Source organism: Oncorhynchus keta, unplaced genomic scaffold (genome assembly GCF_023373465.1).
Source record: "Oncorhynchus keta strain PuntledgeMale-10-30-2019 unplaced genomic scaffold, Oket_V2 Un_scaffold_3208_pilon_pilon, whole genome shotgun sequence".
In the NCBI taxonomy this organism is placed as follows: Eukaryota; Metazoa; Chordata; class Actinopteri; order Salmoniformes; family Salmonidae; genus Oncorhynchus; species Oncorhynchus keta.
In genome coordinates, this window is record NW_026290915.1 from 1,070,843 (window position 1) to 1,094,039 (window position 23,197).

Here is a 23,197-nt window from a genome sequence, read left to right on the forward strand (position 1 = left end):
CCCTCTCTTCTATCCTTCACTCCCCCCCATCCCTTCACCCTCTCTTCTACCCCCCATCCCTTCACCCTCTCTTCTACCCCCATCCCTTCACCCTCTCTTCTACCCCCATCCCTTCACCCTCTCTTCTACCCCCATCCCTTCACCCTCTCTTTCATCCTTCACCCTCTCTTCTACCCCCATCCCTTCACCCTCTCTTCTACCCCCATCCCTTCACCTCTCTTCTACCCCATCCCTCCACCTCTCTTCTACCCCCATCCCTTCACCCTCTCTTCTACCCCCATCCCTTCACCTCTCTTCTACCCCCATCCCTTCACCCTCTCTTCTACCCCCATCCCTTCACCCTCTCTTCTACCCCCATCCCTTCACCCTCTCTTCTACCCCCATCCCTTCACCCTCTCTTCTACCCCCATCCCTTCACCCTCTCTTCTACCCCCATCCCTTCACCCTCTCTTCTACCCCCATCCCTTCATCCCTTCCCTCTCTTCTACCCCCCATCCCTCCACCCTCTCTTCTACCCCCATCCCTTCACCCTCTCTTCTACCCCCATCCCTTCACCCTCTCTTCTACCCCCCTTCATCCCATTCACCCTCTCTTCTACCCCCATCCCTTCACCCTCTCTTCTACCCCCCATCCCTTCACCCTCTCTTCTACCCCCATCCCTTCACCCTCTCTTCTACCCCCATCCCTTCACCCTCTCTTCTACCCCCCATCCCTTCACCCTCTCTTCTACCCCCCATCCCTTCACCCTCTCTTCTACCCCCCATCCCTTCACCCTCTCTTCTACCCCCCATCCCTTCACCCTCTCTTCTACCCCCCATCCCTCCACCCTCTCTTCTACCCCCCATCCCTTCACCCTCTCTTCTACCCCCATCCCTCCACCCTCTCTTCTACCCCCATCCCTTCACCCTCCTCACCCCTCTTTCTACCCCCATCCCTTCACCCTCTCTTCTACCCCCATCCCTTCACCCTCTCTTCTACCCCCATCCCTTCACCCTCTCTTCTACCCCCATCCCTTCACCCTCTCTTCTACCCCCATCCCTTCACCCTCTCTTCTACCCCCATCCCTTCACCCTCTCTTCTACCCCCATCCCTTCACCCTCTCTTCTACCCCCATCCCTTCACCCTCTCTTCTACCCCCATCCCTTCACCCTCTCTTCTACCCCCATCCCTTCACCCTCTCTTCTACCCCCATCCCTTCACCCTCTCTTCTACCCCCATCCCTCCACCCTCTCTTCTACCCCCATCCCTTCACCCTCTCTTCTGCCCCCATCCCTCCACCCTCTTCTACCCCCATCCCTTCACCCTCTCTTCTACCCCCATCCCTCCACCCTCTCTTCTACCCCCATCCCTTCACCCTCTCTTCTACCCCCCATCCCTTCACCCTCTCTTCTACCCCCCATCCCTCCACCCTCTCTTCTACCCCCCATCCCTTCACCCTCTCTTCTACCCCCATCCCTCCACCCTCTCTTCTACCCCCCATCCCTTCACCCTCTCTTCTACCCCCCATCCCTCCACCCTCTCTTCTACCCCCCATCCCTTCACCCTCTCTTCTACCCCCCATCCCTCCACCCTCTCTTCTACCCCCCATCCCTTCACCCTCTCTTCTACCCCCCATCCCTCCACCCTCTCTTCTACCCCCCATCCCTTCACCCTCTCTTCTACCCCCCATCCCTCCACCCTCTCTTCTACCCCCCATCCCTTCACCCTCTCTTCTACCCCCCATCCCTTCACCCTCTCTTCTACCCCCCATCCCTCCACCCTCTCTTCTACCCCCCATCCCTTCACCCTCTCTTCTACCCCCCATCCCTCCACCCTCTCTTCTACCCCCATCCTTCACCCTCTCTTCTACCCCCATCCCTTCTTCTTCTACCCCCATCCCTTCACCCTCTCTTCTACCCCCATCCCTTCACCCTCTCTTCTACCCCCATCCCTTCACCCTCTCTTCTACCCCCATCCCTTCACCTCTCTTCTACCCCCATCCCTTCACCCTCTCTTCTACCCCCATCCCTTCACCCTCTCTTCTACCCCCATCCCTTCACCTCTCTTCTACCCCCATCCCTTCACCCTCTCTTCTACCCCCCATCACCTCTCTTCTACCCCCCATCCCTTCACCCTTCTTCTACCCCCATCCCTTCACCCTCTCTTCTACCCCCATCCCCTTCACCCTTCTTCCCCCCATCCCTCCACCCTCTCTTCTACCCCCATCCCTTCACCCTCTCTTCTACCCCCATCCCTTCACCCTCTCTTCTACCCCCATCCCTTCACCCTCTCTTCTACCCCCATCCCTTCACCTCTCTTCTACCCCCATCCCTCCACCCTCTCTTCTACCCCATCCCTTCACCCCCATCCCTCTCTCTTCTACCCCATCCCTTCACCCTCTCTTCTACCCCCATCCCTTCACCCTCTCTTCTACCCCCATCCCTCCACCCTCTCTTCTACCCCCATCCCTTCACCCTCTCTTCTACCCCCATCCCTCCACCCTCTCTTCTACCCCCATCCCTTCACCCTCTCTTCTACCCCCATCCCTTCACCCTCTCTTCTACCCCCCATCCCTTCACCCTCTCTTCTACCCCCCATCCCTTCACCCTCTCTTCTACCCCCATCCCTTCACCCTCTCTTCTACCCCCATCCCTTCACCCTCTCTTCTACCCCCCATCCCTCCACCCTCTCTTCTACCCCCCATCCCTTCACCCTCTCTTCTACCCCCATCCCCTCCACCCCTCTCTTCTACCCCCATCCCTTCACCCTCTCTTCTACCCCCCATCCCTTCACCCTCTCTTCTACCCCCCATCCCTTCACCCTCTCTTCTACCCCCCATCCCTTCACCCTCTCTTCTACCCCCCATCCCTTCACCCTCTCTTCTACCCCCCATCCCTTCACCCTCTCTTCTACCCCCCATCCCTTCACCCTCTCTTCTACCCCCCATCCCTTCACCCTCTCTTCTACCCCCATCCTTCACCCTCCTTCTCCATCCCTTCCCTCTCTTCTACCCCCATCCCTTCACCCTCTCTTCTACCCCCATCCCTTCACCCTCTCTTCTACCCCCATCCCTTCACCCTCTCTTCTACCCCCATCCTTCACCCTCTCTTCTGCCCCCATCCTTCACCCTCTCTTCTACCCCCATCCCTTCACCCTCTCTTCTACCCCCATCCCTTCACCCTCTCTTCTACCCCCATCCTTCACCCTCTCTTCTACCCCCATCCCTTCACCCTCTCTTCTACCCCCATCCCTTCACCCTCTCTTCTACCCCCATCCCTTCACCCTCTCTTCTACCCCCATCCTCCACCCTCTCTTCTACCCCCATCCCTTCACCCTCTCTTCTACCCCCATCCTTCACCCTCTCTTCTACCCCCATCCCTTCACCCTCTCTTCACCCCATCCCTTCCCTCTCTTCTACCCCCATCCTTCCACCCTCTCTTCTACCCCCATCCCTCCACCCTCTCTTCTACCCCCATCCCTTCACCCTCTCTTCTACCCCCATCCTTCACCCTCTCTTCTACCCCCATCCCTCCACCCTCTCTTCTACCCCCATCCCTTCACCCTCTCTTCTACCCCCATCCCTCCACCCTCTCTTCTACCCCCATCCCTTCACCCTCTCTTCTACCCCCATCCCTTCACCCTCTCTTCTACCCCCCATCCCTCCACCCTCTCTTCTACCCCCATCCCTTCACCCTCTCTTCTACCCCCCCCATCCCTCCACCTCTCTTCTACCATCCCCCATCCCTTCACCCTCTCTTCTACCCCCATCCCTCCACCCTCTCTTCTACCCCCCCCATCCCTTCACCCTCTCTTCTACCCCCATCCCTTCACCCTCTCTTCTACCCCCCCATCCCTCCACCCTCTCTTCTACCCCCATCCCTTCACCTCTCTTCTACCCCCATCCCTTCACCCCTCTCTTCTACCCCCATCCCTTCACCCTCTCTTCTACCCCCATCCCTTCACCCTCTCTTCTACCCCATCCCTTCACCCTCTCTTCTACCCCCATCCCTTCACCCTCTCTTCTACCCCATCCCTCCACCCTCTCTTCTACCCCCCATCCTTCACCTCTCTTCTACCCCCCATCCTACCCCCATCCTTCACCCTCTCTTTCATCCCTTCACCCTCTCTTCTACCCCCATCCCTTCACCTCTCTTCTACCCCATCCTTCACCCTCTCTTCTACCCCCATCTCATCACCCTCTCTTCTACCCCCATCCCTCCATCCCTCTCTTCTACCCCCATCCCTTCACCCTCTCTTCTACCCCCCATCCCTTCACCCTCTCTTCTACCCCCATCCCTTCACCCTCTCTTCTACCCCCATCCCTTCACCCTCTCTTCTACCCCCCCCCATCCTACCCCCATCCACCCTCTCTTCTACCCCCCATCCCTTCACCCTCTCTTCTACCCCCATCCCTTCACCCTCTCTTCTACCCCCATCCCTTCACCTCTCTTCTACCCCCATCCCTTCACCCTCTCTTCTACCCCCATCCCTTCACCTCTCTTCTACCCCCATCCCTCCACCCTCTCTTCTACCCCCCATCCCTTCACTCTTCTACCCCCCATCCCTTCACCCCCTTCTACTTCATCCCTTCACCCTCTCTTCTACCCCCCCATCCCTCCACCCTCTCTTCTACCCCCATCCCTTCACCCTCTCTTCTACCCCCATCCCTCCACCCTCTCTTCTACCCCCCATCCCTCCGCCCTCTCTTCTACCCCCCATCCCTTCACCCTCTCTTCTACCCCCCATCCCTTCACCCTCTCTTCTACCCCCCATCCCTTCACCCTCTCTTCTACCCCCATCCCTCCACCCTCTCTTCATCCCCTCTCTTCTACCCCCATCCCTCCACCCTCTCTTCTACCCCCATCCCTCCACCCTCTCTTCTACCCCCATCCTCTCCACCCTCTCTTCTTCCCCCCATCCCTTCACCCCTCTTCTTTCTCACCCTTTTTCTATCCCTCCATCCCCTCTCTTCCCCATCCTTCCACCCTCTTCTACCTCTTCTCCATCCCTCACCCTCTCTTCTACCCCCCATCCACCCTCTCTTCACCCCCTTTCTACCCTCTTCACCCCCATCCCTCACCCTTTTCTTCTACCCCCCATCCCTTCACCCTCTCTTCTACCCCCATCCCTTCACCCCTTCTACCTCTTCCTTCACCCCTCTTCTATCCCTCCACCCTCTCTTCTACCCCCCCATCCCTTCACCCTCTCTTCTACCCCCATCCCTTCACCCTCTCTTCTTCCCCCATCCCTTCACCCTCTCTTCTACCCCCCATCCCTTCACCCTCTCTTCTACCCCCCATCCCTTCACCTGATCAGGGTATTGATGTATAATACCATTCAAAAGTTTTGGTTCATTTAGAAATGTACTTGTTTTTGAAAGAAAAGCACATTTTTGTCCATTAAAATAACATCAAATTGATCAGAAATACAGTGTAGACATGGTTAATGTTGTAAATGACTATTGTAGCTGGAAACGGCTGATTTTTGATGGAATATCTACATAGGTGTACAGAGGCCCATTATCAGTAACCATCACTCCTGTGTTCCAATGGCACGTTGTGTTAGCTATTCCAAGTTTATCATTTTAAAAGGCTAATTGATCATTAGAAAACCCTTTTGCAATTATGTTAGCACAGCTGAACACTGTTGGCTGAGTAGAACAGGGTAAACAGGTCCTGAGGAGAATCCAAGGTAGTGTTGGTGAGTAAAATCCAGAACAAGGTAGTTGGGTGGTGAGATGTGGAACAGGAGACTGGAGCCAGAGACAGAGCGGTAACTGCAATGAGAGGATAAACAGTGTCAGGCAGAGATACAGGCACAGCCGAGTAACAGGATCTTGAATAATCATAAATGGCTAGAATCATGAACTGACTGAGCAGAGATTACGATCTGGCAGAGTGGAAGTGGCCGGACTGAGTATTTGTAGAGGTCTTGATTATGGAACGAGTTGCAGCTGGTAGGGATCTGTTCTGACTCCAGCACACCTGTCTCCAACCACACAATCACACAGAGAGGGAGAGTGTACAGGGGGAGTAACTGCAGGTCAAGAAGACACCAGATGAACACCAGAGGGCGTAGCAGGAGCAGATGTGACACTTTCTTCTGAAACTCGTCAGTCTATTCTTGTACTGAGAAATGAAGGCTTCTCCATGCGAGACATTGCCAAGAAACTGAAGATCTCGTACAATGCTGTGTACTACTCCCTTCACAGAACAGTTCAAACTGGCTCTAACCAAAATAGAAAGATGAGTGAGGTGCCCCGGTGCACAACTGAGCAAGAGGACAAGTACATTCGTGTGTCTAGTTTGAGAAATTCCTTCACCTGATCAGGCTACTGATGTATAACATCCCATCCCGTCACCTGATCAGGCTACTGATGTATAACATCCCATCCCGTCACCTGATCAGGCTACTGATGTATAACATCCCATCCCGTCACCTGATCAGGCTACTGATGTATAACATCCCATCCCGTCACCTGATCAGGCTACTGATGTATAACATCCCATCCCGTCACCTGATCAGGCTACTGATGTATAACATCCCATCCCTTCACCTGATCAGGCTATTGATGTATAACTCCCCATCCCGTCACCTGATCAGGCTACTGATGTATAACATCCCATCCCGTCACCTGATCAGGCTATTGATGTATAACACCCCATCCCTTCACCTGATCAGGCTACTGATGTATAACATCCCATCCCTTCACCTGATCAGGCTATTGATGTATAACATCCCATCCCTTCACCTGATCAGGCTATTGATGTATAACATCCCATCCCTTCACCTGATCAGGCTATTGATGTATAACATCCCATCCCGTCACCTGATCAGGCTATTGATGTATAACACCCCATCCCTTCACCTGATCAGGCTACTGATGTATAACATCCCATCCCTTCACCTGATCAGGCTATTGATGTATAACACCCCATCCCTTCACCTGATCAGGCTATTGATGTATAACATCCCATCCCTTCACCTGATCAGGCTATTGATGTATAACATCCCATCCCTTCACCTGATCAGGCTATTGATGTATAACATCCCATCCCTTCACCTGATCAGGCTACTGATGTATAACATCCCATCCCTTCACCTGATCAGGCTACTGATGTATAACATCCCATCCCTTCACCTGATCAGGCTACTGATGTATAACACCCCATCCCTTCACCTGATCAGGTTATTGATGTATAACATCCCATCCCTTCACCTGATCAGGCTACTGATGTATAACATCCCATCCCTTCACCTGATCAGGCTACTGATGTATAACATCCCATCCCTTCACCTGATCAGGCTACTGATGTATAACATCCCATCCCTTCACCTGATCAGGCTATTGATGTATAACATCCCATCCCTTCACCTGATCAGGTTATTGATGTATAACATCCCATCCCTTCACCTGATCAGGCTATTGATGTATAACATCCCATCCCTTCACCTGATCAGGCTACTGATGTATAACCGGGCACTCAACACACCAACTGATCCAAACAGGATTAGAAGATCAAGCTCTAGCAGATATACATAACTCTACACCCAAATAAACCACAACCATTAGCCCTATGAAACCCTGCATATCTTTATGTAACGGCGCGTAACACTATAAAGACGGACTGCTTGGTTTCATGTGAGAAATAGGATTAGGGCATGTGACTCGCCCACACAAAGCCCTGTGAGCGGCTTGGCTGAACCATGGTGGATGTCCTTAAGAGCAGGCATGGTAAACATAAAGACAACACCCCCACAGGACTGTCACAGGACGTCTGACAGTAAGCACAAGTGTCATATAATATACTGCAGCTTCTATTGGCAACTAAACTGGGGGTTGTGAGAATGATGATATTTCCTGTGACAATTCTGGTTTTCATTGATAGTGTTTTTATATTGAAAATCGACATTTCTCTGTACATCCAAAGGGGATGGATATTTATATAGCCAATGTTAGTCCTGTGTAAAAGTACCCTGGGAGGGGCATAGATTCACCCAAGTAAACCTCTGTCATTTCAAACATCCGATTCCAGTGTCTCCATTGAGAAAATAAATAACCATATTCATAATTAACTTCCAGATACAAAATGGCTACAATGACGGATAAACACTGAGCTTCATTTAAAACCACAAATCACTTCAAAAGGCAGGAGAATATTCAATAAAGCAGACGTCCAGTAATTTACTCAAACCAATTTAAAGCCATTCATACAGTGTACATGTTTTATGATTTCAAATGAGGGATAATGACAGTCGTTATGGGGTACTGTATGATTGATCAACAACAAGACAATGCTTCTTAAGTAAAAATCTTGCAATTTTATTTGCATATAAAAGCAGCTAAATATATCACAAGGAACTGAAAGAACGAGAGAGAGCAGACCAACAAGGAGGAAACTAACAGCCAGAGAAACAGAAGAGAGAAATAGCTAGAGAAACAGAAGAGAGAAATAGCTAGAGAAACAAAGAGTGTAAAGGAGCATTTACAGTTGCAAAGTTGAGACCGCTTTTGGCAACATTTTTTTGTGCTAGCAAGATTGCATTTACACACAGTGCAAAATAAGAAAGCTATAAAAACAGAAATACTATCAGATTTACAATCGAGAAGACAACTAAACCTTTTTTAGGCAGGTGTGTCGTAAAAGAAAACCAACCACCGCCTGTCGGATAGTGAATTGAGTCTTAAACTCAAAACATTTTCTCTCTCATCCATGAACTTCTACCTTAGGGGCCTCCAACTGAGGTCCTGGGCAGGCTTTTGTTCCAGCCCAGCACTAACAAACCTCCATGAAATAAACAACTACATTATATAGTTAGATGTGTGTTCCTGCTGGACTGGAACACAAGCCTCCACCCCCAGAAGCACTCAGAGACCGGAGGAGTTGGAGCCCCCTGCTCGTCCCTAACAGTGGGACATGAACATTAAAGAAACGCTTCAAGAACATTTGATGGGAGTGGCAAAGAAACAAGCTAAATCAAAGACAGGCGAAGACACAAGAAAGAAAATCCCACCAGGATGTTTTCAACAAACAACTTTTAGTACAGATCTTTTACAACATGAATACAGTATACACAGTGGGGAGAACAAGTATTTGATACACTGCCGATTTTGCAGGTTTTCCTACTTACAAAGCATGTAGAGGTCTGTCATTTTTATCATAGGTACACTTCAACTGCGAGAGAAGGAATCTAAAACAAAAATCCAGAAAATCACATTGTATGATTTTTAAGTAATTAATTTGCATTTTATTGCATGACATAAGTATTTGATACATCAGAAAAGCAGAACTTAATATTTGGTACAGAAACCTTTGTTTGCAATTACAGAGAGATCATCCGTTTCCTGTAGTTCTTGACCAGGTTTGCACACACTGCAGCAGGGATTTTGGCCCACTCCTCCATACAGACCTTCTCCAGATCCTTCAGGTTTCGGGGCTGTCACTGGACAATACGGACTTTCAGCTCCCTCCAAAGATTTCTATTGGGTTCAGGTCTGGAGACTGGCTAGGCCACTCCAGGACCTTGAGATACATCTTACGGGGCCACTCCTTAGTTGCCCTGGCTGTGTGTTTCGGGTCGTTGTTATGCTGGAAGACCCAGCCACGACCCATCTTCAATGCTCTTACTGAGATAAGGAGGTTGTTAGCCAAGATCTCGCAATGGTTTTCTTTGAGACTGTGGTCCCAGCTCTCTTCAGGTCATTGACCAGGCCCTGCCATCTAGTTCTGGGCTGATCCCTCACCTTCCTCATGATCATTGATTCCCCACGAGGTGAGATCTTGCATGGAGCCCCAGACCGAGGGTGATTGACCGTCATCTTGAACCTCTTCCATTTTCTAATAATTGCGCCAACAGTTGTTGCCTTCTCACCAAGCTGCTTGCCTATTGTCCTGTAGCCCATCCCAGCCTTTTGCAGGTCTACAATTTCATCCCTGATGTCCTTACACAGCTCTCTGGTCTTGGCCATTGTGGAGCGGTTGGAGTCTGTTTGATTGAGTGTGTGAACAGGTGTCTTTTATACAGGTAACGAGTTCAAACAGGTGCAGTTAACACAGGTAATGAGTGGAGAACAGGAGGGATTCTTAAATAAAAACTAACAGGTCTGTGAGAGCCGGAATTCTTACGGGTTGGTAGGTGATCAAATATTTATGTCATGCAATAAAATGCAAACTAATTACTTAAAAATCATACAACGTGATTTTCTGGATTTTTGTTTTAGATTCCGTCTCTCACAGTTGAAGAGTACCTTTGATAAAAATTACAGACCTCTACATGCTTTGTAAGTAGGAAAACCTGCAAAATCAGCAGTGTATCAAATACTTGTTCTCCCCACTGTATATACAGTATATATATATATATATATATATATATATATATATATATATATATACTAGCTCTTCTCCAGATGTATCAGAATTGCAGATGGTAGATGTTAGATTATCTCAAGCGTATAATTTGATAGATTTCTTTCCCTGTTCTGTGTGGTGTAGTTTGACTGGGTTGATAGACACAAGTTAATAATAAATAAGGTCTTTCTCTGAGCTTGCAGAGAGTGGGGCTCTAGCTGACAACAGTAAAGCTAGTTTAAGGCATCGTCCCTGTCAGCCAATCAGAAAGCAGAGTTGTCCAGGAAACAAAATGAAACCAAACACAAAAAACAAGAACGTACAAAATCAACAATGGCATCCAATACCGACGTTTCCAGCAAACACAAACCCCAAAAACGAAGGAAATTGTACAAATTCACAAAGCATCATTTATCTTACAGATCCGACTGCTTTTTCTTCCATAGCAAGATTGTATAACCACTCAGCACCCTATAACCCTACACCCCCCATCTAACCCTACACCCCCCCATCTAACCCTACACCCCCTATAACCCTACACCCCCCCATCTAACCCTACACCCCCTATAACCCTAGACCCCCCACCCTAGACCCCCCCCTAACCCTACACCCCCCCATCTAACCCTACACCCCCCCATCTAACCCTACACCCCCCTATAACCCTACACCCCCCCCATCTAACCCTACACCCCCCACACTCTTTCACTTTACAGCTTACAAAATAACAATATTTGAGAGAAACACTTAATATAATTATTTTGACATTATTTGTTAGAAAAAAAAGGTTATTCTGGCCAACCCCCCTCTTTCACAGGTCATTCTCAGGAGCTGGAGGGGTTGGGCAGGTCGAATACGATTGGGGGGTTGGTGGGCTGGAAGCTGATCGTGCACGTGGAGGAGTTGATGAACGTGGTGCAGCCGTCAGTCATGATGCCATATCCTGTGGGGGAAGAACGCATCATCAGCACACGCCATGGGGAAGTCCAATGCATCATCAACATTGGCCATGAAGTGAGAAACCGTATTGTCAAATCGATTCATCAAAACCCCACAGGGCGTTTCTTTCTGAGAGGCTTCTTTAATGGTCTCTCCTCTGAACTGAGTCTATTCACTTCTACACCTTTAATTAAAAACATAAAGGATGGAATGAGGGAGGGAGGTAGGTAGGGAGGGACTGAGGGAGGGAGGTAGGGAGGGAGGGAGGGACTGAGGGGGTGGGGGAGGGAGGAGGGTGAGGGAGGGAGGTAGGGATGGGGGGGAGGTAGGGAGGGACTGAGGGAGGGACTGAGGGGGGGAGGTAGGGAGGGAGGGAGGGAGGGAGGGAGGTAGGGATGGGGGAGGGAGGTAGGTAGGGAGGGACTGAGGGAGGGACTGAGGGAGGGAGGTAGGGAGGGAGGTAGGGAGGGAGGGAGGTAGGGATGGGGGAGGGAGGTAGGGATGGGGGAGGGAGGTAGGGACTGAGGGAGGGAGGGAGGGGAGGGAGGGAGGAGGGAGGGAGGTAGGGAGGGAGGGGGAGGGATGGGGGAGGGAGGTAGGGAGGGAGGGACTGAGGGAGGGACTGAGGGGGAGGAAGGGGGAGGGACTGAGGGAGGGACTGAGGGAGGGAGGTAGGGAGGGAGGTAGGGAGGGAGGGAGGTAGGGATGGGGGAGGGAGGTAGGTAGGGAGGGACTGAGGGAGGGACTGAGGGAGGGAGGTAGGGAGGGAGGTAGGGAGGGAGGGAGGGATGGGGGAGGGAGGTAGGGATGGGGGAGGGAGGTAGGGACTGAGGGAGGGAGGGAGGGACTGAGGGAGGGAGGTAGGGAGGGAGGTAGGGAGGGAGGGAGGTAGGGATGGGGGAGGGAGGTAGGGAGGGAGGGACTGAGGGTGGGAGGTAGGGAGGGAGGGACTGAGGGAGGGAGGTAGGTAGGGAGGGACTGAGGGAGGGAGGTAGGGAGGGAGGGACTGAGGGAGGGACTGAGGGTGGGAGGTAGGGAGGGAGGGACTGAGGGAGGGACTGAGGGTGGGAGGTAGGGAGGGAGGGACTGAGGGAGGGAGGTAGGTAGGGAGGGACTGAGGGAGGGACTGAGGGTGGGAGGTAGGGAGGGAGGGACTGAGGGAGGGAGGTAGGGAGGGAGGTAGGGAGGGACTGAGGGAGGGAGGTAGGGAGGGGGGAGGGAGGGAGGGACTGGGGGAGGGAGGTAGGGAGGGAGGGACTGAGGGAGGGAGGTAGGGAGGGAGGGACTGAGGGAGGGAGGAGGGAGGGAGGGACTGAGGGAGGGAGGTAGGGAGGGAGGGAGGGACTGAGGGAGGGAGGTAGGGACTGAGGGAGGGAGGGAGGGACTGAGGGAGGGAGGTAGGGACTGAGGGAGGGAGGGAGGGACTGAGGGAGGGAGGTAGGGACTGAGGGAGGGACTGAGGGAGGGAGGGAGGGACTGAGGGAGGGAGGAGGGAGGGAGGGAGGGACTAGGGAGGGAGGGACTGAGGGAGGGAGGGAGGGACTGAGGTAGGGAGGGAGGGACTGAGGGAGGGAGGTAGGGACTGAGGGAGGGAGGTAGGGAGGTCTCCAGTCCTTCTGTGGCTCAGTTGGTAGAGCATGGCGCTTGTAACGCCAGGGTAGTGGGTTCGATTCCCGGGACCACCCATACGTAGAATGTATGCACACATGACTGTAAGTCGCTTTGGATAAAAGCGTCAGCTAAATGGCATATATTATATATATTATTACCTCCATCATCTCTGTCTACCCCATAATGTCTCCAACACTACCTCCCCACCCTGTCTACCCCATAATGTCTCCAACACCACCACCCCACTCTGTCTACCCCATAATGTCTCCAACACCACCACCCCAACCTGTCTACCCCATAATGTCTCCAACACCACCACCCCACCCTGTCTACCCCATAATGTCTCCAACACCACCTCCATCATCTCTGTCTACCCCATAATGTCTCCAACACCACCTCCCCACCTGTCTACCCCATAATGTCTCCAACACCACCTCCATCATCTCTGTCTACCCCATAATGTCTCCAACACTACCTCCCCACCCTGTCTACCCCATAATGTCTCCAACACCACCACCCCAACCTGTCTACCCCATAATGTCTCCAACACCACCTCCATCATCCCTGTCGACCCCATAATGCCTCCAACACCACCTCCATCATCCCTGTCTACCCCATAATGTCTCCAACACCACCTCCATCATCTCTGTCTACCCCATAATGTCTCCAACACCACCACCCCACTCTGTCTACCCCATAATGTCTCCAACACCACCACCCCAACCTGTCTACCCCATAATGTCTCCAACACCACCACCCCACCCTGTCTACCCCATAATGTCTCCAACACCACCTCCATCATCTCTGTCTACCCCATAATGTCTCCAACACCACCTCCCCACCTGTCTACCCCATAATGTCTCCAACACCACCTCCATCATCTCTGTCTACCCCATAATGTCTCCAACACTACCTCCCCACCCTGTCTACCCCATAATGTCTCCAACACCACCTCCATCATCTCTGTCTACCCCATAATGTCTCCAACACCACCACCCCAACCTGTCTACCCCATAATGTCTCCAACACCACCTCCATCATCCCTGTCGACCCCATAATGCCTCCAACACCACCTCCATCATCCCTGTCTACCCCATAATGTCTCCAACACCACCTCCATCATCTCTGTCTACCCCATAATGTCTCCAACACCACCTCCATCATCCCTGTCTACCCCATAATGTCTCCAACACTACCTCCCCACCCTGTCTACCCCATAATGTCTCCAACACCACCTCCATCATCTCTGTCTACCCCATAATGTCTACAACACCACCACCCCACCCTGTCTACCCCATAATGTCTACAACACCACCACAACACCCTGTCGACCCCATAATGTCTCCAACACCACCTCCATCATCCCTGTCTACCCCATAATGTCTCCAACACCACCTCCATCATCTCTGTCTACCCCATAATGTCTACAACACCACCTCCATCATCCCTGTCTACCCCATAATGTCTCCAACACTACCTCCCCACCCTGTCTACCCCATAATGTCTCCAACACTACCTCCCCACCCTGTCTACCCCATAATGTCTCCAACACCACCTCCATCATCTCTGTCTACCCCATAATGTCTCCAACACTACCTCCCCACCCTGTCTACCCCGTAATGTCTCCAACACCACCTCCATCATCTCTGTCTACCCCATAATGTCTCCAACACTACCTCCCCACCCTGTCTACCCCATAATGTCTCCAACACCACCTCCATCATCTCTGTCTACCCCATGTCTCCAACACCACCTCCATCATCCCTGTCTACTCCATAATGTCTCCAACACCACCTCCATCATCCCTGTCGACCCCATAATGTCTCCAACACCACCACCCCACCCTGTCGACCCCATAATGTCTACAACACCAACACCCCACCCTGTCGACCCCATAATGTCTCCAACACCACCTCCATCATCCCTGTCTACCCCATAATGTCTCCAACACCACCACCCCACCCTGTCTACCCCATAATGTCTCCAACACCACCACCCCACCCTGTCTACCCCATAATGTCTCCAACACCACCACCCCACCCTGTCGACCCCATAATGTCTCCAACACCACCTCCATCATCCCTGTCGACCCCATAATGTCTACAACACCACCACCCCACCCTGTCGACCCCATAATGTCTCCAACACCACCACCCCACCCTGTCGACCCCATAATGTCTCCAACACCACCACCCCACCCTGTCGACCCCATAATGTCTCCAACACCACCACCCCACCCTGTCTACCCCATAATGTCTACAACACCACCACCCCACCCTGTCGACCCCATAATGTCTCCAACACCACCTCCATCATCCCTGTCTACCCCATAATGTCTACAACACCACCACCCCACCCTGTCGACCCCATAATGTCTCCAACACCAACACCCCACCCTGTCTACCCCATAATGTCTCCAACACCACCTCCATCATCCCTGTCTACCCCATAATGTCTACAACACCACCACCCCACCCTGTTGACCCCATAATGTCTCCAACACCACCACCCCACCCTGTCGACCCCATAATGTCTACAACACCACCACCCCACCCTGTCGACCCCATAATGTCTACAACACCACCTCCCCACCCTGTCGACCCCATAATGTCTCCAACACCACCTCCATCATCCCTGTCTACCCCATAATGTCTCCAACACCACCTCCATCATCCCTGTCTACCCCATAATGTCTCCAACACCACCTCCATCATCCCTGTCTACCCCATAATGTCTACAACACCACCTCCATCATCCCTGTCTACTCCATAATGTCTCCAACACCACCTCCATCATCCCTGTCTACCCCATAATGTCTCCAACACCACCTCCATCATCCCTGTCTACCCCATAATGTCTACAACACCACCACGCCACCCTGTCGACCCCATAATGTCTCCAACACCACCACCCCACCCTGTCGACCCCATAATGTCTCCAACACCACCTCCATCATCCCTGTCTACCCCATAATGTCTCCAACACCACCACCCCACCCTGTCTACCCCATAATGTCTCCAACACCACCACCCCACCCTGTCTACCCCATAATGTCTCCAACACCACCACCCCACCCTGTCGACCCCATAATGTCTCCAACACCACCACCCCACCCTGTCGACCCCATAATGTCTCCAACACCACCTCCATCATCCCTGTCTACCCCATAATGTCTACAACACCACCACCCCACCCTGTCGACCCCATAATGTCTACAACACCACCACCCCACCCTGTCTACCCCATAATGTCTACAACACCACCTCCCCACCCTGTCTACCCCATAATGTCTCCAACACCACCACCCCACCCTGTCGACCCCATAATGTCTCCAACACCACCTCCATCATCCCTGTCTACCCCATAATGTCTACAACACCACCACCCCACCCTGTCGACCCCATAATGTCTCCAACACCAACACCCCACCCTGTCTACCCCATAATGTCTCCAACACCACCTCCATCATCCCTGTCTACCCCATAATGTCTACAACACCACCACCCCACCCTGTTGACCCCATAATGTCTCCAACACCACCACCCCACCCTGTCGACCCCATAATGTCTACAACACCACCACCCCACCCTGTCGACCCCATAATGTCTACAACACCACCTCCCCACCCTGTCGACCCCATAATGTCTCCAACACCACCTCCATCATCCCTGTCTACCCCATAATGTCTCCAACACCACCTCCATCATCCCTGTCTACCCCATAATGTCTCCAACACCACCTCCATCATCCCTGTCTACCCCATAATGTCTACAACACCACCTCCATCATCCCTGTCTACTCCATAATGTCTCCAACACCACCTCCATCATCCCTGTCTACCCCATAATGTCTCCAACACCACCTCCATCATCCCTGTCTACCCCATAATGTCTACAACACCACCACGCCACCCTGTCGACCCCATAATGTCTCCAACACCACCACCCCACCCTGTCGACCCCATAATGTCTCCAACACCACCTCCATCATCCCTGTCTACCCCATAATGTCTCCAACACCACCACCCCACCCTGTCTACCCCATAATGTCTACAACACCACCACCCCACCCTGTCTACCCCATAATGTCTCCAACACCACCACCCCACCCTGTCGACCCCATAATGTCTCCAACACCACCACCCCACCCTGTCGACCCCATAATGTCTCCAACACCACCTCCATCATCCCTGTCTACCCCATAATGTCTACAACACCACCACCCCACCCTGTCGACCCCATAATGTCTACAACACCACCACCCCACCCTGTCTACCCCATAATGTCTACAACACCACCTCCCCACCCTGTCTACCCCATAATGTCTCCAACACCACCACCCCACCCCACCCATAATGTCTCCAACACCACCTCCATCATCCCTGTCTACCCCATAATGTCTACAACACCACCACCCCACCCTGTCGACCCCATAATGTCTACAACACCACCACCCCACCCTGTCGACCCCATAATGTCTCCAACACCACCTCCATCATCCCTGTCTACCCCATAATGTCTACAACACCACCACCCCACCCTGTCGACCCCATAATGTCTACAACACCACCACCCCACCCTGTCGACCCCATAATGTCTCCAACACCACCACCCCAACCTGTCTACCCCATAATGTCTACAACACCACCACCCCACCCTGTCGACCCCATAATGTCTACAACACCACCACCCCACCCTGTCGACCCCATAATGTCTCCAACACCACCACCCCAACCTGTCGACCCCATAATGTCTCCAACACCACCACCCCACCCTGTCGACCCCATAATGTCTACAACACCACCACCCCACCCTGTCGACCCCATAATGTCTCCAACACCACCACCCCACCCTGTCGACCCCATAATGTCTCCAACACCACCACCCCAACCTGTCTACCCCATAATACAACACCACCACCCCACCCTGTCTACCCCATAATGTCTACAACACCACCACCCCACCCCACCCCATAATGTCTCCAACACCACCACCCCACCCTGTCGACCCCATAATGTCTCCAACACCACCTCCATCATCCCTGTCTACCCCATAATGTCTACAACACCACCTCCATCATCCCTGTCGACCCCATAATGTCTCCAACACCACCACCCCACCGTGTCGACCCCATAATGTCTACAACACCACCTCCATCATCCCTGTCTACCCCATAATGTCTCCAACACCACCACCCAACCCTGTCGACCCCATAATGTCTCCAACACCACCACCCCACCCTGTCGACCCCATAATGTCTCCAACACCACCCAACACCACCACACCCCACCCTGTCGACCCCATAATGTCTACAACACCACCTCCATCATCCCCACCCTGTCTCCCCACCCTGTCTACCCCATAATGTCTCCAACACCACCACCCCACCCTGTCTACCCCATAATGTCTCCAACACCACCACCCCAACCTGTCTACCCCATAATGTCTCCAACACCACCACCCCACCCTGTCACCCCATAATGTCTCCAACACCACCACCCCACCCTGTCGACCCCATAATGTCTCCAACACCACCTCCATCATCCCTGTCTACCCCATAATGTCTACAACACCACCTCCATCATCCCTGTCGACCCCATAATGTCTCCAACACCACCTCCATCACACATAATGTCTCCAACACCACCACCATCATCCCTGTCTACCCCATAATGACCAACCACCTATCATGTCCATAATGTCTCCAACACCACCTCCATCATCCCTGTCTACCCCATAATGTCTCCAACACCACCTCCATCATCCCTGTCTACCCCATAATGTCTACAACACCACCACGCCACCCTGTCGACCCCATAATGTCTCCAACACCACCACCCCACCCTGTCGACCCCATAATGTCTCCAACACCACCTCCATCATCCCTGTCTACCCCATAATGTCTCCAACACCACCACCCCACCCTGTCTACCCCATAATGTCTACAACACCACCACCCCACCCTGTCTACCCCATAATGTCTCCAACACCACCACCCCACCCTGTCGACCCCATAATGTCTCCAACACCACCACACCCTGTCGACCCCATAATGTCTCCAACACCACCTCCATCATCCCTGTCTACCCCATAATGTCTACAACACCACCACCCCACCCTGTCGACCCCATAATGTCTACAACACCACCACCCCACCCTGTCTACCCCATAATGTCTACAACACCACCTCCCCACCCTGTCTACCCCATAATGTCTCCAACACCACCACCCCACCCTGTCGACCCCATAATGTCTCCAACACCACCTCCATCATCCCTGTCTACCCCATAATGTCTACAACACCACCACCCCACCCTGTACCCCATAATGTCTCCAACACCACCACCCCACCCTGTCTACCCCATAATGTCTCCAACACCACCTCCATCATCCCTGTCTACCCCATAATGTCTACAACACCACCACCCCACCCTGTTGACCCCATAATGTCTCCAACACCACCACCCCACCCTGTCGACCCCATAATGTCTACAACACCACCACCCCACCCTGTCGACCCCATAATAATGTCGACCCCATAATGTCTCCAACACCACCTCCATCATCCCTGTCGACCCCATAATGTCTCCAACACCACCTCCCACCCCCTCCAACCACCCCATCCCTGTCGACCCCATAATGTCTCCAACACCACCTCCATCATCCCTGTCACCCATAATGTCTCCAACACCATATCATGTCTACCCCATAATGTCTCCAACACCACCTCCATCATCCCTGTCACCCATAATGTCTACAACACCACCACCCCACCCTGTCGACCCCATAATGTCTCCAACACCACCACCCCACCCTGTCGACCCCATAATGTCTCCAACACCACCTCCATCATCCCTGTCTACCCCATAATGTCTCCAACACCACCACCCCACCCTGTCTACCCCATAATGTCTACAACACCACCCCCCCACCCTGTCCACCCCATAATGTCTCCAACACCCCCACCCCCCCCTGTCGACCCCATAATGTCTCCAACACCACCACCCCACCCTGTCGACCCCATAATGTCTCCAACACCACCTCCATCATCCCTGTCTACCCCATAATGTCTACAACACCACCACCCCACCCTGTCGACCCCATAATGTCTACAACACACCACCACCCCACCCTGTCTACAACACCACCTCCCCACCCTGTCTACCCCATAATGTCTCCAACACCACCACCCCACCCTGTCGACCCCATAATGTCTCCAACACCACCTCCATCATCCCTGTCTACCCCATAATGTCTACAACACCACCACCACCCTGTCGACCCCATAATGTCGACAACACCACCACCCCACCCTGTCGACCCCATAATGTCTCCAACACCACCTCCATCATCCCTGTCTACCCCATAATGTCTACAACACCACCACCCCACCCTGTCGACCCCATAATGTCTACAACACCACCACCCCACCCTGTCGACCCCATAATGTCTCCAACACCACCACCCCAACCTGTCTACCCCATAATGTCTACAACACCACCACCCCACCCTGTCACCCCCTACAACACCACCACCCCACCCTGTCGACCCCATAATGTCTCCAACACCACCACCCCAACCTGTCGACCCCATAATGTCTCCAACACCACCACCCCACCCTGTCGACCCCATAATGTCTACAACACCACCACCCCACCCTGTCGACCCCATAATGTCTCCAACACCACCACCCCACCCTGTCGACCCCATAATGTCTCCAACACCACCACCCCAACCTGTCTACCCCATAATGTCTACAACACCACCACCCCACCCTGTCTACCCCATAATGTCTACAACACCACCACCCCACCCTGTCGACCCCATAATGTCTCCAACACCACCACCCCACCCTGTCGACCCCATAATGTCTCCAACACCACCTCCATCATCCCTGTCTACCCCATAATGTCTACAACACCACCTCCATCATCCCTGTCGACCCCATAATGTCTCCAACACCACCACCCCACCCTGTCGACCCCATAATGTCTACAACACCACCTCCATCATCCCTGTCTACCCCATAATGTCTCCAACACCACCACCCAACCCTGTCGACCCCATAATGTCTCCAACACCACCTCCATCATCCCTGTCTACCCCATAATGTCTCCAACACCACCACCCCACCCTGTCGACCCCATAATGCCTCCAACACCACCACCCCACCCTGTCGACCCCATAATGTCTACAACACCACCTCCATCATCCCTGTCGACCCCATAATGTCTCCAACACCACCTCCCCACCCTGTCTACCCCATAATGTCTCCAACACCACCACCCCACCCTGTCTACCCCATAATGTCTCCAACACCACCACCCCAACCTGTCTACCCCATAATGTCTCCAACACCACCACCCCACCCTGTCGACCCCATAATGTCTCCAACACCACCTCCATCATCCCTGTCGACCCCATAATGTCTACAACACCACCACCCCACCCTGTTGACCCCATAATGTCTCCAACACCACCACCCCACCCTGTCTACCCCATAATGTCTCCAACACCACCACCCCACCCTGTCGACCCCATAATGTCTCCAACACCACCTCCATCATCCCTGTCTACCCCATAATGTCTACAACACCACCACCCCACCCTGTCGACCCCATAATGTCTACAACACCACCACCCCACCCTGTCGACCCCATAATGTCTCCAACACCACCCCATCCCTGTCTACCCCATAATGTCTACAACACCACCACCCCACCCTGTCGACCCCATAATGTCTACAACACCACCACCCCACCCTGTCGACCCCATAATGTCTCCAACACCACCACCCCAACCTGTCTACCCCATAATGTCTACAACACCACCACCCCACCCTGTCGACCCCATAATGTCTACAACACCACCACCCCACCCTGTCGACCCCATAATGTCTCCAACACCACCACCCCAACCTGTCGACCCCATAATGTCTCCAACACCACCACCCCACCCTGTCGACCCCATAATGTCTACAACACCACCACCCCACCCTGTCGACCCCATAATGTCTCCAACACCACCACCCCACCCTGTCGACCCCATAATGTCTCCAACACCACCACCCCAACCTGTCTACCCCATAATGTCTACAACACCACCACCCCACCCTGTCTACCCCATAATGTCTACAACACCACCACCCCACCCTGTCGACCCCATAATGTCTCCAACACCACCACCCCACCCTGTCGACCCCATAATGTCTCCAACACCACCTCCATCATCCCTGTCTACCCCATAATGTCTACAACACCACCTCCATCATCCCTGTCGACCCCATAATGTCTCCAACACCACCACCCCACCCTGTCGACCCCATAATGTCTACAACACCACCTCCATCATCCCTGTCTACCCCATAATGTCTCCAACACCACCACCCAACCCTGTCGACCCCATAATGTCTCCAACACCACCTCCATCATCCCTGTCTACCCCATAATGTCTCCAACACCACCACCCCACCCTGTCGACCCCATAATGCCTCCAACACCACCACCCCACCCTGTCGACCCCATAATGTCTACAACACCACCTCCATCATCCCTGTCGACCCCATAATGTCTCCAACACCACCTCCCCACCCTGTCTACCCCATAATGTCTCCAACACCACCACCCCACCCTGTCTACCCCATAATGTCTCCAACACCACCACCCCAACCTGTCTACCCCATAATGTCTCCAACACCACCACCCCACCCTGTCGACCCCATAATGTCTCCAACACCACCTCCATCATCCCTGTCGACCCCATAATGTCTACAACACCACCACCCCACCCTGTTGACCCCATAATGTCTCCAACACCACCACCCCACCCTGTCGACCCCATAATGTCTCCAACACCACCTCCATCATCCCTGTCGACCCCATAATGTCTACAACACCAACACCCCACCCTGTCTACCCCATAATGTCTCCAACACCACCACCCCACCCTGTCGACCCCATAATTTCTCCAACACCACCTCCATCATCCCTGTCGACCCCATAATGTCTCCAACACCACCTCCATCATCCCTGTCGACCCCATAATGTCTACAACACCACCACCCCACCCTGTCGACCCCATAATGTCTCCAACACCACCTCCATCATCCCTGTCGACCCCATAATGTCTCCAACACCACCTCCATCATCCCTGTCGACCCCATAATGTCTACAACACCACCACCCCACCCTGTTGACCCCATAATGTCTCCAACACCACCACCCCACCCTGTCGACCCCATAATGTCTCCAACACCACCACCCCACCCTGTTGACCCCATAATGTCTCCAACACCACCACCCCACCCTGTCGACCCCATAATGT

The 23,197-nt window shown here is 53.1% G+C and overlaps 1 protein-coding gene across 1 annotated transcript in view; it reads right to left on the minus strand.

The window, feature by feature from the left end:
- Positions 1 to 11,123: 11,123 nt before the first annotated feature.
- The window catches only part of LOC127928662 (metallophosphoesterase MPPED2-like), a 112,760-nt gene continuing 100,686 nt past the window's right edge, over positions 11,124 to 23,197 (minus strand). The window contains exon 5 of the mRNA XM_052515833.1: positions 11,124 to 11,268. Within this exon, the coding sequence (XP_052371793.1) occupies positions 11,150 to 11,268 (119 nt within the window). The 3' untranslated portion in view covers positions 11,124 to 11,149. The remainder of the gene's footprint in view (positions 11,269 to 23,197) is intronic.